General features: G+C 40.5%; 1 protein-coding gene across 1 annotated transcript in view; it reads right to left on the bottom strand.

Annotated features, from left to right (window-relative positions):
- dhx29 (DEAH (Asp-Glu-Ala-His) box polypeptide 29) overlaps nucleotides 1-13167 on the bottom strand; it is a 45910-nt gene that overhangs the window by 7471 nt on the left and 25272 nt on the right. The window contains exons 15-23 of the mRNA XM_079659875.1: nucleotides 10053-10193; nucleotides 8664-8805; nucleotides 6955-7075; nucleotides 6666-6750; nucleotides 6464-6552; nucleotides 5635-5763; nucleotides 4724-4799; nucleotides 1546-1770; nucleotides 779-915 (exon numbers count right to left, since the gene is read on the bottom strand). Of these exons, the coding sequence (XP_079516001.1) occupies nucleotides 779-915; nucleotides 1546-1770; nucleotides 4724-4799; nucleotides 5635-5763; nucleotides 6464-6552; nucleotides 6666-6750; nucleotides 6955-7075; nucleotides 8664-8805; nucleotides 10053-10193 (1145 nt within the window). The remainder of the gene's footprint in view (nucleotides 1-778; nucleotides 916-1545; nucleotides 1771-4723; nucleotides 4800-5634; nucleotides 5764-6463; nucleotides 6553-6665; nucleotides 6751-6954; nucleotides 7076-8663; nucleotides 8806-10052; nucleotides 10194-13167) is intronic.

The following is a 13167-nucleotide window of genomic DNA, read 5'->3' as shown; positions in this document are numbered from 1 at the left end:
GAAGTCAGGTGATGCAGACTCGCTGTGTGAGGGCTTGATAGCCCACTCCCCCTCCACACTCGTGGGTTTGGAGCAGCACTTAGGGCAGACCCTCCACGGGAATGGAGGGGTAGTGTGTAGGGGCAGGGTGCAGGGTGTAGGGGAAGTGTGTAGGGGTAGTGTGTAGGGGTAGGTGTAGTTAGGGTGTAGGGGTAGTGTGTAGGGGCAGGGTGCAGGGTGTAGGGGTAGTGTGTAGGGGTAGTGTGTAGGGGTAGTGTGTAGGGGTAGTGTGTAGGGGTAGTGTGTAGGGGTAGGTGTAGTTAGGGTGTAGGGGTAGTGTGTAGGGGTAGTGTGTAGGGGTAGTGTGAAGGGGTAGTGTGTAGGGGCAGGGGTAGTGTGTAGGGGTAGTGTGTAGGGGTAGTTAGGGTGTAGGGGTAGTGTGTAGGGGTAGTGTGTAGGGGTAGGGTGTAGGGGTAGTGTGAAGGGGTAGGTGTAGTTAGGGTGTAGGGGTAGGGTGTAGGGGTAGTGTGAAGGGGTAGTGTGTAGGGGTAGGGTGTAGTGGTAGTTAGGGTGTAGGGGTAGTGTGTAGGGGTAGGGTGTAGGAGTAGGGTGTAGGGGGCGGTTTGGAATTGGGCCATTATGTGTAATCGCCAAACACTGTTACATTCATCTGTGTATTCTTGGCGATAAGTACGTATTGTTAAATCAAAACAAAGTCTCTCCTGATTGAAATGGAGCTGTATTGTATTTCCTCTCTGTACAGTTCTCCTGTAGATAAAATCAAAGTATAGATTTGTACCCGAGGTAAGCGTTGTAGATGGTCAGGTGATCAGAGTTGGACACAGCGAGCGCAGCTTTAGCGAGGTTAGCTTCCTCCTTCCTGTTCATCGGCGTGGAGAACGGAGACTTCTCTGAGATGGCTGCGGCGATGGTGGCCTGAAACAAAAACATTATTATTATAATTTGCAGCTTTAAAGATCCCCTATATACTGTTCTTCATCAATATATGACAGGTCTCAGATATATAGAGAACCTGTCTCTGATTGGCTGAAACACCAAACAGATCATTGCAGCATTACCCATAATCCCCTCTGTTTCAGCCCTGTTTCCAAAAGTGCTGATTCTCTGTCTGTTACTTTAGATGAAAATAAGGAGCCCCTCCCCACGCCCCTCTGAGAGACATTTGGTTACAAAGAACTCAATGGTGCTCTAGAGGAGATTCAGGTGATAGGGGGGGGGGGGGACACATGTTGATGTAGAAGAGACATGAAGAAGAGGGGACACATGTTGATGTAGAAGAGACATGAAGAAGAGGGGACACATGTTGATGTAGAAGAGACATGGAGAAGAGAGGACACATGTTGATGTAGAAGAGAAATGGAGAAGAGGGGACACATGTTGATGTAGAAGAGACATGAAGAAGAGGGGACACATGTTGATGTAGAAGAGACATGAAGGAGAGGGGACACATGTTGATGTAGAAGAGACATGGAGAAGAGGATTTTGCACAATAGGTGACCTTTAAATTGAGTTGACACCCTAAAGGTAAAGTATGGAGGAACGTACGATGGGCTCCAAGCAGCCGAGGATGGCTCCGTAGATCAGCATCTTCCCGATCTTCACGTTGACGGGCAGGGAGGCGAGGTGGTGACCCAGCGGGGTGAGGATGTGTTTCTCGGGGTGACACGCTCCGATCTTCCTCAGCAGGCTGACGGCGTTACAGACCGACTGAGGCTGAGGAGGGTCCAGAGCTCGACTCAGGAACTCCTCCGGGGAACCGTACTGACATTTCTACCAGAAAGGAGAGAGGAAACACGTTTAAAGAGTCCTCTCCTGCTGATGTTCAGGTGTATATCAGTATGTAGTGTCTCTACTTTAAAGAGTCCTCTCCTGCTAATGTTCAGGTGTATATCAGTATGTAGTGTCTCTACTTTAAAGAGTCCTCTCCTGCTGATGTTCAGGTGTATATCAGTATGTAGTGTCTCTACTTTAAAGAGTCCTCTCCTGCTGATGTTCAGTTGTATATCAGTATGTAGTGTCTCTACTTTAAAGAGTCCTCTCCTGCTGATGTTCAGGTGTATATCAGTATGTAGTGTCTCTACTTTAAAGAGTCCTCTCCTGCTGATGTTCAGGTGTATATCAGTATGTAGTGTCTCTACTTTAAAGAGTCCTCTCCTGCTGATGTTCAGGTGTATATCAGTATGTAGTGTCTCTACTTTAAAGAGTCCTCTCCTGTTGATGTTCAGGTGTATATCAGTATGTAGTATCTCTACTTTAAAGAGTCCTCTCCTGCTGATGTTCAGGTGTATATCAGTATGTAGTGTCTCTACTTTAAAGAGTCCTCTCCTGCTGATGTTCAGGTGTATATCAGTATGTAGTGTCTCTACTTTAAAGAGTCCTCTCCTGCTGATGTTCAGGTGTATATCAGTATGTAGTGTCTCTACTTTAAAGAGTCCTCTCCTGCTGATGTTCAGGTGTATATCAGTATGAAGTGTCTCTACTTTAAAGAGTCCTCTCCTGCTGATGTTCAGGTGTATATCAGTATGTAGTGTCTCTACTTTAAAGAGTCCTCTCCTGCTGATGTTCAGGTGTATATCAGTATGTAGTGTCTCTACTTTAAAGAGTCCTCTCCTGCTGATGTTCAGGTGTATATCAGTATGTAGTGTCTCTACTTTAAAGAGTCCTCTCCTGCTGATGTTCAGGTGTATATCAGTATGTAGTGTCTCTACTTTAAAGAGTCCTCTCCTACTGATGTTCAGGTGTATATCAGTATGTAGTGTCTCTACTTTAAAGAGTCCTCTCCTGCTGTTGTTCAGGAGTATATCAGTATGTAGTGTCTCTACTTTAAAGAGTCCTCTCCTGCTGATGTTCAGGTGTATATCAGTATGTAGTGTCTCTACTTTAAAGAGTCCTCTCCAGCTGATGTTCAGGTGTATATCAGTATGTAGTGTCTCTACTTTAAAGAGTCCTCTCCAGTTGATGTTCAGGTGTATATCAGTATGTAGTGTCTCTACTTTAAAGAGTCCTCTCCTGCTGATGTTCAGGTGTATATCAGTATGTAGTGTCTCTACTTTAAAGAGTCCTCTCCTGCTGATGTTCAGGTGTATATCAGTATGTAGTGTCTCTACTTTAAAGAGTCCTCTCCTGCTGATGTTCAGGTGTATATCAGTATGTAGTGTCTCTACTTTAAAGAGTCCTCTCCTGCTGATGTTCAGGTGTATATCAGTGTGTAGTGTCTCTACTTTAAAGAGTCCTCTCCTGCTGATGTTCAGGTGTATATCAGTATGTAGTGTCTCTACTTTAAAGAGTCCTCTCCTGCTGATGTTCAGTTGTATATCAGTATGTAGTGTCTCTACTTTAAAGAGTCCTCTCCTGCTGATGTTCAGGTGTATATCAGTATGTAGTGTCTCTACTTTAAAGAGTCCTCTCCTGCTGATGTTCAGGTGTATATCAGTATGTAGTGTCTCTACTTTAAAGAGTCCTCTCCTGCTGATGTTCAGGTGTATATCAGTATGTAGTGTCTCTACTTTAAAGAGTCCTCTCCTGTTGATGTTCAGGTGTATATCAGTATGTAGTATCTCTACTTTAAAGAGTCCTCTCCTGCTGATGTTCAGGTGTATATCAGTATGTAGTGTCTCTACTTTAAAGAGTCCTCTCCTGCTGATGTTCAGGTGTATATCAGTATGTAGTGTCTCTACTTTAAAGAGTCCTCTCCTGCTGATGTTCAGGTGTATATCAGTATGTAGTGTCTCTACTTTAAAGAGTCCTCTCCTGCTGATGTTCAGGTGTATATCAGTATGAAGTGTCTCTACTTTAAAGAGTCCTCTCCTGCTGATGTTCAGGTGTATATCAGTATGTAGTGTCTCTACTTTAAAGAGTCCTCTCCTGCTGATGTTCAGGTGTATATCAGTATGTAGTGTCTCTACTTTAAAGAGTCCTCTCCTGCTGATGTTCAGGTGTATATCAGTATGTAGTGTCTCTACTTTAAAGAGTCCTCTCCTGCTGATGTTCAGGTGTATATCAGTATGTAGTGTCTCTACTTTAAAGAGTCCTCTCCTACTGATGTTCAGGTGTATATCAGTATGTAGTGTCTCTACTTTAAAGAGTCCTCTCCTGCTGTTGTTCAGGAGTATATCAGTATGTAGTGTCTCTACTTTAAAGAGTCCTCTCCTGCTGATGTTCAGGTGTATATCAGTATGTAGTGTCTCTACTTTAAAGAGTCCTCTCCAGCTGATGTTCAGGTGTATATCAGTATGTAGTGTCTCTACTTTAAAGAGTCCTCTCCAGTTGATGTTCAGGTGTATATCAGTATGTAGTGTCTCTACTTTAAAGAGTCCTCTCCTGCTGATGTTCAGGTGTATATCAGTATGTAGTGTCTCTACTTTAAAGAGTCCTCTCCTGCTGATGTTCAGGTGTATATCAGTATGTAGTGTCTCTACTTTAAAGAGTCCTCTCCTGCTGATGTTCAGGTGTATATCAGTATGTAGTGTCTCTACTTTAAAGAGTCCTCTCCTGCTGATGTTCAGGTGTATATCAGTGTGTAGTGTCTCTACTTTAAAGAGTCCTCTCCTGCTGATGTTCAGGTGTATATCAGTATGTAGTGTCTCTACTTTAAAGAGTCCTCTCCTGCTGATGTTCAGGTGTATATCAGTATGTAGTGTCTCTACTTTAAAGAGTCCTCTCCTGCTGATGTTCAGGTGTATTTCAGTATGTAGTGTCTCTACTTTAAAGAGGTTTTAAATACCATGATATGCAGGCAGAGCTCCTCCAGTGGGACCCTGAGAATCTCTGGAATCGAGTAATCCATGAACGAGTCAAACCTGAGACACAAAGCAAATTCTGACTTCCTCTCAAAATTCTGACTTTTTCTCAACTTCAATTTTTTAAAACTTTTTCTCAAAATTCTGACTTTCTCTCAAAATTAGTATTTTTTCTAAAAATCTCAAAATGATGTATTTTTTCTCAAAATTCTGACTTTTTCTAAAAATTCTGACTTTCCTCAAACTATTTTTTTTTGTGCTTTTTCTCAAAATTCTGACTTTCTCTCAAAATTCTGTCTTTTCTCAAAAAATCTCAAAAAATTCTGACTTTTTCTCAAAATTATGTATTTTTTCTCAAAATCTCAAAATCCTGTCTTTTTAACTCAAAATCATGTATTTTTTCTCAAAATCTCAAAATTCAGACTTTTTTCTCAAAAATTTTTTTTTGCTTTTTCTTAAAATTCGGACTTTCTCTCAAAATTCTGTATTTTTTTTCTCAAAATCTCAAAATGCTGTCTTTTTTCTCAAAATCTAAATATCCTGAATTTTTACTCAAAATCTCAAACAGTGTCCTTCTCATGCTGATATCCAAGAGAGGGAGTTACCCAGTCCCAAGATGGAGGAATAGAAAGCAGTATTCAATGTTTACTTCAGATTAGCTCCACGTCAGAAATGAGCATGCTTGTCATATGTCTCTCTCCATAGAGGCTGAATCATCATGTTAATCACATAGCTATCATATGCCTCAAACAGTCCTGATGCTCTTCTAGGTAATCACACATCCTGTCATGTTCACAGCTACAGTTGATACCTTTGATATCATGTGGAACTCATATTGGAAGAGGACATTCAGGATTTTCCCGCTTTGTTGTTCAACTATTTAGTGTTTCCTCACCTGTACTTGGGGTAGAGTCTGAAGCAGAATCCGTTGCGGACGCGTCCCGCTCGGCCCTGCCTCTGGAGGGCGCTGGCTTTAGAGACAAACGTTTCCACCAGGGAACTCATCTGACTGCTCTCATGGTACCTGAACGCCACGCAGGAAATAAGAGTTACACTTGACTCGAGGGGCTAAAGTAAAGATCTTTTTGAACATGTCACAGTTGAGACACAAAATACTATTATGAACCTGAAAAGTTCTTATTTAATATTACGGCAATCCCGATTAAGAGACATTTATTTCAGATTTATATTGTCCTTAGATTAGGAGCTTGTTGATCCACTGACTTTCCCTTCATGTCATTCTTCAGTTAACACTTTTAAGCAAACTTTTTAGCTTTTAGGTGAAGTTATTTGAAGATTTGAGAATGCTTCCGCAGCCCCGAAAGGATGATATTTAGCTAAAGAAAATATCTTTGTTTTTTTTAGACATGTTTCATTACATTACATTACATGTAATTTGTTAGACGCTCTTATCCAAAGCGACTGACATACTCAATACTGTGGACAATCCCCACAGGAGCAATTTGGGGTGAAGTGTCTTGCCCAGGGACATGCTCTGCAGTGGGACTCGAACTTGCTATCCCCTGATTCGAAGTCCAGCACACTAGCCACTGAGCCACATGTTTCACTATCATTACCCTCCTTTAATGACAGACATTAGGACACTTCTTTTTCTGCATGATGTGCTTTCAGAGGCTATCATTGAAATCAAGAGAGAGGTGAACACATGTTGAAATGAGCCATGACTTAATGAAAGAAAATAAATAATTTATTGGTTTGCTTACTTGTTTTCTTTAGTCTTTCCGGTGTCGATGACAAACACGACGTCAGGAATGGTGACGCCTGTTTCTGCAATGTTCGTCGACAACACAATCTAAAGAGACACAAAGCATTCATTCCCTCAAATTATTTGACCAATAAAGGGTTATTTACATTACCTTTATTGATGTATTTTCATTCTTATCAATGATATATAGCATGTAGTACCTTTCTGACTCCAGCAGGGGGCACTGTGAAGGCAGCAGCCTGGTCTTTAGAGGAGAGAGTCGAGTGCAGAGCAACGATCTTGAACCTGGAGACAGAGAAGAAGAAGTAATCAGATTCTTCACTTCAAGTCATGCATTAAAAATGTTGTGTGTGTGTGTGTGTGTGTGTGTGTGTGTGTGTGTGTGTGTGTGTGTGTGTGTGTGTGTGTGTGTGTGTGTGTGTGTGTGTGTGTGTGTGTGTGTGTGTGTGTGTGTGTGTGTGTGTGTGTGTGTGTGTGTGTGTGTGTCACCTGTTCTTGTCCCTGAACCTCTTGTCGGAGGTCAGCAGGTCGAACAGCTGCTGGATGTGAGCGAGACCCGGGAGGAACACGAGCACCGCTCCATCCATCTCTGCAAACTGAGGGGACTTATCTGTAGAGCAGAAAGAATTACAGATATTTAACATTTATATATGTTCAGAGGTGGGAAGTACAAATACTTTGTTACTGTACTTAAGTACATCTTTCTGGTATCAGTACTTTACTCCACTACTACTATTTTCTGACGACTTTTGACTTTGACTTCTTACATTTTGAACACAAATACCTGAACTTTCTACTTCTTACATGTTGAACACAAATACCTGTACTTTCTACTTCTTACATGTTGAACTCAAATACCTGTACTTTCTACTTCTTACATGTTGAACTCAAATACCTGTACTTTCTACTTCTTACATGTTGAACTCAAATACCTGTACTTTCTACTTCTTACATGTTGAACACAAATACCTGTACTTTCTACTTCTTACCTGTTGAACTCAAATACCTGAACTTTCTACTTCTTACATGTTGAACACAAATACCTGTACTTTCTACTTCTTACCTGTTGAACTCAAATACCTGTACTTTCTACTTCTCACATGTTGAACTCAAATACCTGTACTTTCTACTTCTCACATGTTGAACTCAAATACCTGTACTTTCTACTTCTTACATGTTGAACACAAATACCTGTACTTTCTACTTCTTACATGTTGAACTCAAATACCTGAACTTTCTACTTCTCACATGTTGAACTCAAATACCTGTACTTTCTACTTCTTACATGTTGAACTCAAATACCTGAACTTTCTACTTCTCACATGTTGAACACAAATACCTGTACTTTCTACTTCTTACATGTTGAACACAAATACCTGTACTTTCTACTTCTTACATGTTGAACACAAATACCTGTACTTTCTACTTCTTACATGTTGAACACAAATACCTGTACTTTCTACTTCTTACATGTTGAACACAAATACCTGTACTTTCTACTTCTCTCATTTTCCAAACAGGCTGGTTCCTTTAGTCTGAATGTGTGTTTGGTGGCGTGATCATTATTATTTAGAGTCATTGCGTGCCTATTGATTTGAACACGATCCGTGTATCCATCATTTCCTGGTCTTCTCTAAAGAAGAGGGACCAATGGAAACGTTGTCATGTTGCCGTTGGTCACCATGGAAACATTCATTAGCTAACAATGACATTATTGTTCTATTAATATAAAGGGAGGTCAGGTACTCTTTAAAACAGCTGCTAGTTATGGGTACTTTTTACTGAAGTACATTTCAAAGCCTCTTTACTTTGACTTGAGTAAAGAAGTTTAGTCAGTACTTCTACTTTTACCAGAGTATTTTTAAACACGAGTATCTGTACTTCTACTTGAGTAAAGGACGTGTGTACTTTTGCCCTCTCTGTCTATGTTTATAAAAGCTGTCCTTTGATAAACTGTTGGCTAGTTGAATTCATAACAAACCATCATATCTATTAAACTCTTTTTTTATGCAAAGATCTTAATTATTCAAAGTAACCAAAGTCGTAAAAAAAGTTGCAGTTGCATGAAAATCAAATACTACAAGTAACTCAAATGTGTACTTTTTAAAGGCTGCACAAATTGCTTCCCACAACCATAAACATGCATTAATGTGTAGTATTGATGGTATAGTGATGATGATGATGATGATGATTGGTACCCAGATATGCGATGAGGTCCACCAGCAGGTCCATGTTGATCTTGTTGGGGTTCATGTACTGCAGAACCTGCCGGGTGCGACTGCTGAAGTGATCCAGATCAGGACCCAGATCCCAGCCTGAGGAGGGGCTCAATATGAACTCCTGGAGGCAGAGAGGTCCCACACACACTTTCATGATCAATCATTATAAAACATATCATATCTATTATTCTGAAATGGACCAATCTGCACAATGACTACTTTTACTGTCTTTCACTATATTTTGATGATAATACTTTTCTACTTTTACTTGAGGAACATTTTGAATGCAGGACTTTTACTGAAACAGAGTATTCCTATACTCTGGTACTTCTACTTTTACTCAAGTACAATATATGAATACTTGTACTTTTACTAAAGTACAAGATCTGAGTACTTCTACTTTTACTAAAGTACCAGATCTGAGTACTTGTACTTTTACTCAAGTACAATATCTAAGTACTTCTACTTTTACTAAAGTACAAGATCTGAGTACTTCTACTTTTACTAAAGTACCAGATCTGAGTACTTGTACTTTTACTCAAGTACAATATCTAAGTACTTCTACTTTTACTCAAGTACAATATCTGAGTACTTCTACTTTTACTCAAGTACAAGATTTGAGTACTTCTACTTTTACTCAAGTACAAGATCTGAGTACTTGTACTTTTACTCAAGTACAATATCTAACTCCTTCTACTTTTACTCAAGTACAAGATCAGAGTACTTCTACTTTTACTCAAGTACAAGATCTGAGTACTTGTACTTTTACTCAAGTACAATATATGAATACTTGTACTTTTACTAAAGTACAAGATCTGAGTACTTCTACTTTTACTAAAGTACCAGATCTGAGTACTTCTACTTTTATTAAAGTACCAGATCTGAGTATTTCTACTTTTACTCAAGAACAATATCTGAGTACTTCTACTTTTACTCAAGTACAAGATCTGAGTACTTCTACTTTTACTCAAGTACAAGATCTGAGTACTTCTATTTTTACTCAAGTATAATATCTGAGTACTTCTACTTTTACTCAAGTACAACATCTGAATACTTGTACTTTTACTCAAGTACAATATCTGAGTACTTCTACTTTTACTCAAGGACAAGATTTGAGTACTTCTACTTTTACTCAAGTACAAGATTTGAGTACTTCTACTTTTACTCAAGTACAACATCTGAATACTTGTACTTTTACTCAAGTACAAGATTTGAGTACTTCTCCTTTTACTCAAGTACAATATCACAGAGATTAAATGTGCTATATATATAAATAAAGATGTATACATATGAACTATATTTACATGTATGTGTGCCGATATACAGTTATTGTGAAAACCGTGTGTTGTGTATAAAAGCAGACGGTACCTGGTGCTGAGACGTCTTCCCTCCTTTCTGACTGAAGGAGATGTTCACCTCCTCCTCGTCTTCAAGGATCTTCTGAGTGTACTCCGAGTCTTTTTCCAAAAGGTAGCCGGTCTCCTCCACTATGTCCTCTAAGTGAGACACCTGGAGACAAAACCAAGATGTTAAAAATGTCCTTAGGTTCGCCAAAGATGGAGTCACGCCACAACCTGGCTGATCCAGTAAGTTCATTCTGATTCCTCCACATCTTTCGAACCACTTCAGGGTCTTTAACCTCCTGATCAAAGTGTATTGAATGGCTCTGACCTGCGCCTTAGCACACACACAACTACACACACACTGTTTTATTTTATTATTATTTGTATGTATTTATCTTTTCATATGTCTAATTTTATTTGTATTGATCTCATTTTGTACTTTTTCCTTTTTCTCATGTTGGCTATGTAGATACAGCGAAATGAAAATGGAAAAACTGTTGACCAAAATGTCAACATGTATGTATCAGGGTTTCCTTTAGCCGGTAATTACCATTTTTTTAGCGGGTAACATTTATTAAAAAAACGGTAAATTCAAAACCTGCCGGCCGAAATGTCCGGTAATAATTAGGGATGCTCCGATCGATCGGCCGCCGGTCATTATCAGCCGATATTCACTCTTAATAGTTTGATCGGTGCTCTCCATAAAGGCCAATCAGGCGAGCTGGATCTGATCGATAACCGGACGAGAGAGAGAGATCAGATCAGCTGCTCTGAGACACATGAACACCTGAAGCTCCGCCCACTGTGTAGCGAGCTGGATAATGACCGGCTGTTTTAAACATCAGCATATCCGGTCATAGTCCGGTAATTACCTGCTAACGGAAACTCTGCTACACAATTCAAATTATTATTATTATTGAAACATGACCGGTAAGTCTCGGATTTGACCGGAAAGAAAAAATCCTAGCGGAAACCCTGATGTTTATAATGAAACTGAATCTGAAATAAAAACTAAGTTAAAAAAAATTCACTTACAACAAAAAAACAAATAGAGAAATAAAAGCCTCAACGGTCAGCCTAAGGTGCAGCTTTTTTGAAAATAATAAGTATTTCCTTAATGGACGACTACTCCTTATTCACATCAGATTCAGGAATATTTTAATAATCCCAGGGGAAATGTTACAGGTGCTAAATTCAATCTGATTCTCTGTCTGTTACTTTAGATGAAAATAAGGAGCCCCTCCCCACGCCCCTCTGAGAGACATTTGGTTACAAAGAACTCAATGGTGCTCTAGGAGGAGATTCAGGTGATAAGGTGGGGGGGGGGGGGGTTACCTTGGTTGCTGATTGGCTAATGGTTACACAAGCCAACACATCGTTATGACATCATAAAGTGGCCAAAATCTGATCAGCTCATTTTCAGACAGGTTTTTATAGAAATGGATCAAAAAGAGAGAGAATCTTTGTTCCTGAAACTTTCAGAGTCTCTTTCCACAGAGGGGACACATGTTGATGTAGAAGAGACATGAAGAAGAGGGGACACATGTTGATGTAGAAGAGACATGAAGAAGAGGGGACACATGTTGATGTAGAAGAGACATGGAGAAGAGGGGACACATGTTGATGTAGAAGAGACATGGAGAAGAGGGGACACATGCTGATGTAGAAGAGACATGAAGAAGAGGGGACACATGCTGATGTAGAAGAGACATGAAGAAGAGGGGACACATGCTGATGTAGAAGAGACATGAAGAAGGGGGGACACATGTTGATGTAGAAGAGACATGAAGAAGAGGGGACACATGTTGATGTAGAAGAGACATGAGGAAGAGGAGACACATGTTGATGAAGAAGAGACATGAAGAAGAGGGGACACATGTTGATGTAGAAGAGACATGAAGAAGAGGGGACACATGTTGATGCAGAAGAGACATGGAGAAGAGGGGACACATGTTGATGCAGAAGAGACATGAAGAAGAGGGGACACATGTTGATGTAGAAGAGACATGAAGAAGAGGGGACACATGTTGATGTAGAAGAGACATGAAGAAGAGGGGACACATGTTGATGTAGAAGAGACATGAAGAAGAGGGGACGCATGTTGATGCAGAAGAGACATGGAGAAGAGGGGACACATGTTGATGCAGAAGAGACATGAAGAAGAGGGGACACATGTTGATGTAGAAGAGACATGAAGAAGATGGGACACGTGTTGATGTAGAAGAGACATGAAGAAGAGGGGACACGTGTTGATGTAGAAGAGACATGGAGAAGAGGGGACACATGTTGATGTAGAAGAGACATGGAGAAGAGGGGACACATGTTGATGTAGAAGAGACATGGAGAAGAGGGGACACATGTTGATGTAGAAGAGACATGAAGAAGAGGGGACACATGTTGATGTAGAAGAGACATGAAGAAGAGGGGACACATGTTGATGTAGAAGAGACATGAGGAAGAGGAGACACATGTTGATGAAGAAGAGACATGGAGAAGAGGGGACACATGTTGATGTAGAAGAGACATGAAGAAGAGGGGACACATGTTGATGTAGAAGAGACATGAGGAAGAGGGGACACATGTTGATGTAGAAGAGACATGGAGAAGAGGGGACACATGTTGATGTAGAAGAGACATGAAGAAGAGGGGACACGTGTTGATGTAGAAGAGACATGAAGAAGAGGGGACACATGTTGATGTAGAAGAGACATGAAGAAGAGGGGACACATGCTGATGTAGAAGAGACATGAAGAAGAGGGGACACATGTTGATGTAGAAGAGACATGAAGAAGAGGGGACACATGTTGATGTAGAAGAGACATGGAGAAGAGTGGACACATGTTGATGTAGAAGAGACATGAAGAAGAGGGGACACATGTTGATGTAGAAGAGACATGAAGAAGAGGGGACACATGTTGATGTAGAAGAGACATGGAGAAGAGGGGACACATGTTGATGTAGAAGAGACATGAAGAAGAGGGGACACATGTTGATGGAGAAGAGACATGGAGAAGAGGGGACACATGTTGATGTAGAAGAGACATGGAGAAGAGGGGACACATGTTGATGTAGAAGAGACATGGAGAAGAGGGGACACATGTTGATGTAGAAGAGACATGGAGAAGAGGGGACACATGTTG

The sequence above is a fragment of the Notothenia rossii genome, assembly GCF_949606895.1.
Source record: "Notothenia rossii genome assembly, chromosome: 11".
In the NCBI taxonomy this organism is placed as follows: Eukaryota; Metazoa; Chordata; class Actinopteri; order Perciformes; family Nototheniidae; genus Notothenia; species Notothenia rossii.
Note: the sequence above shows the minus strand (reverse complement) of the source record. Positions and strands in the feature narration are given on the sequence as shown.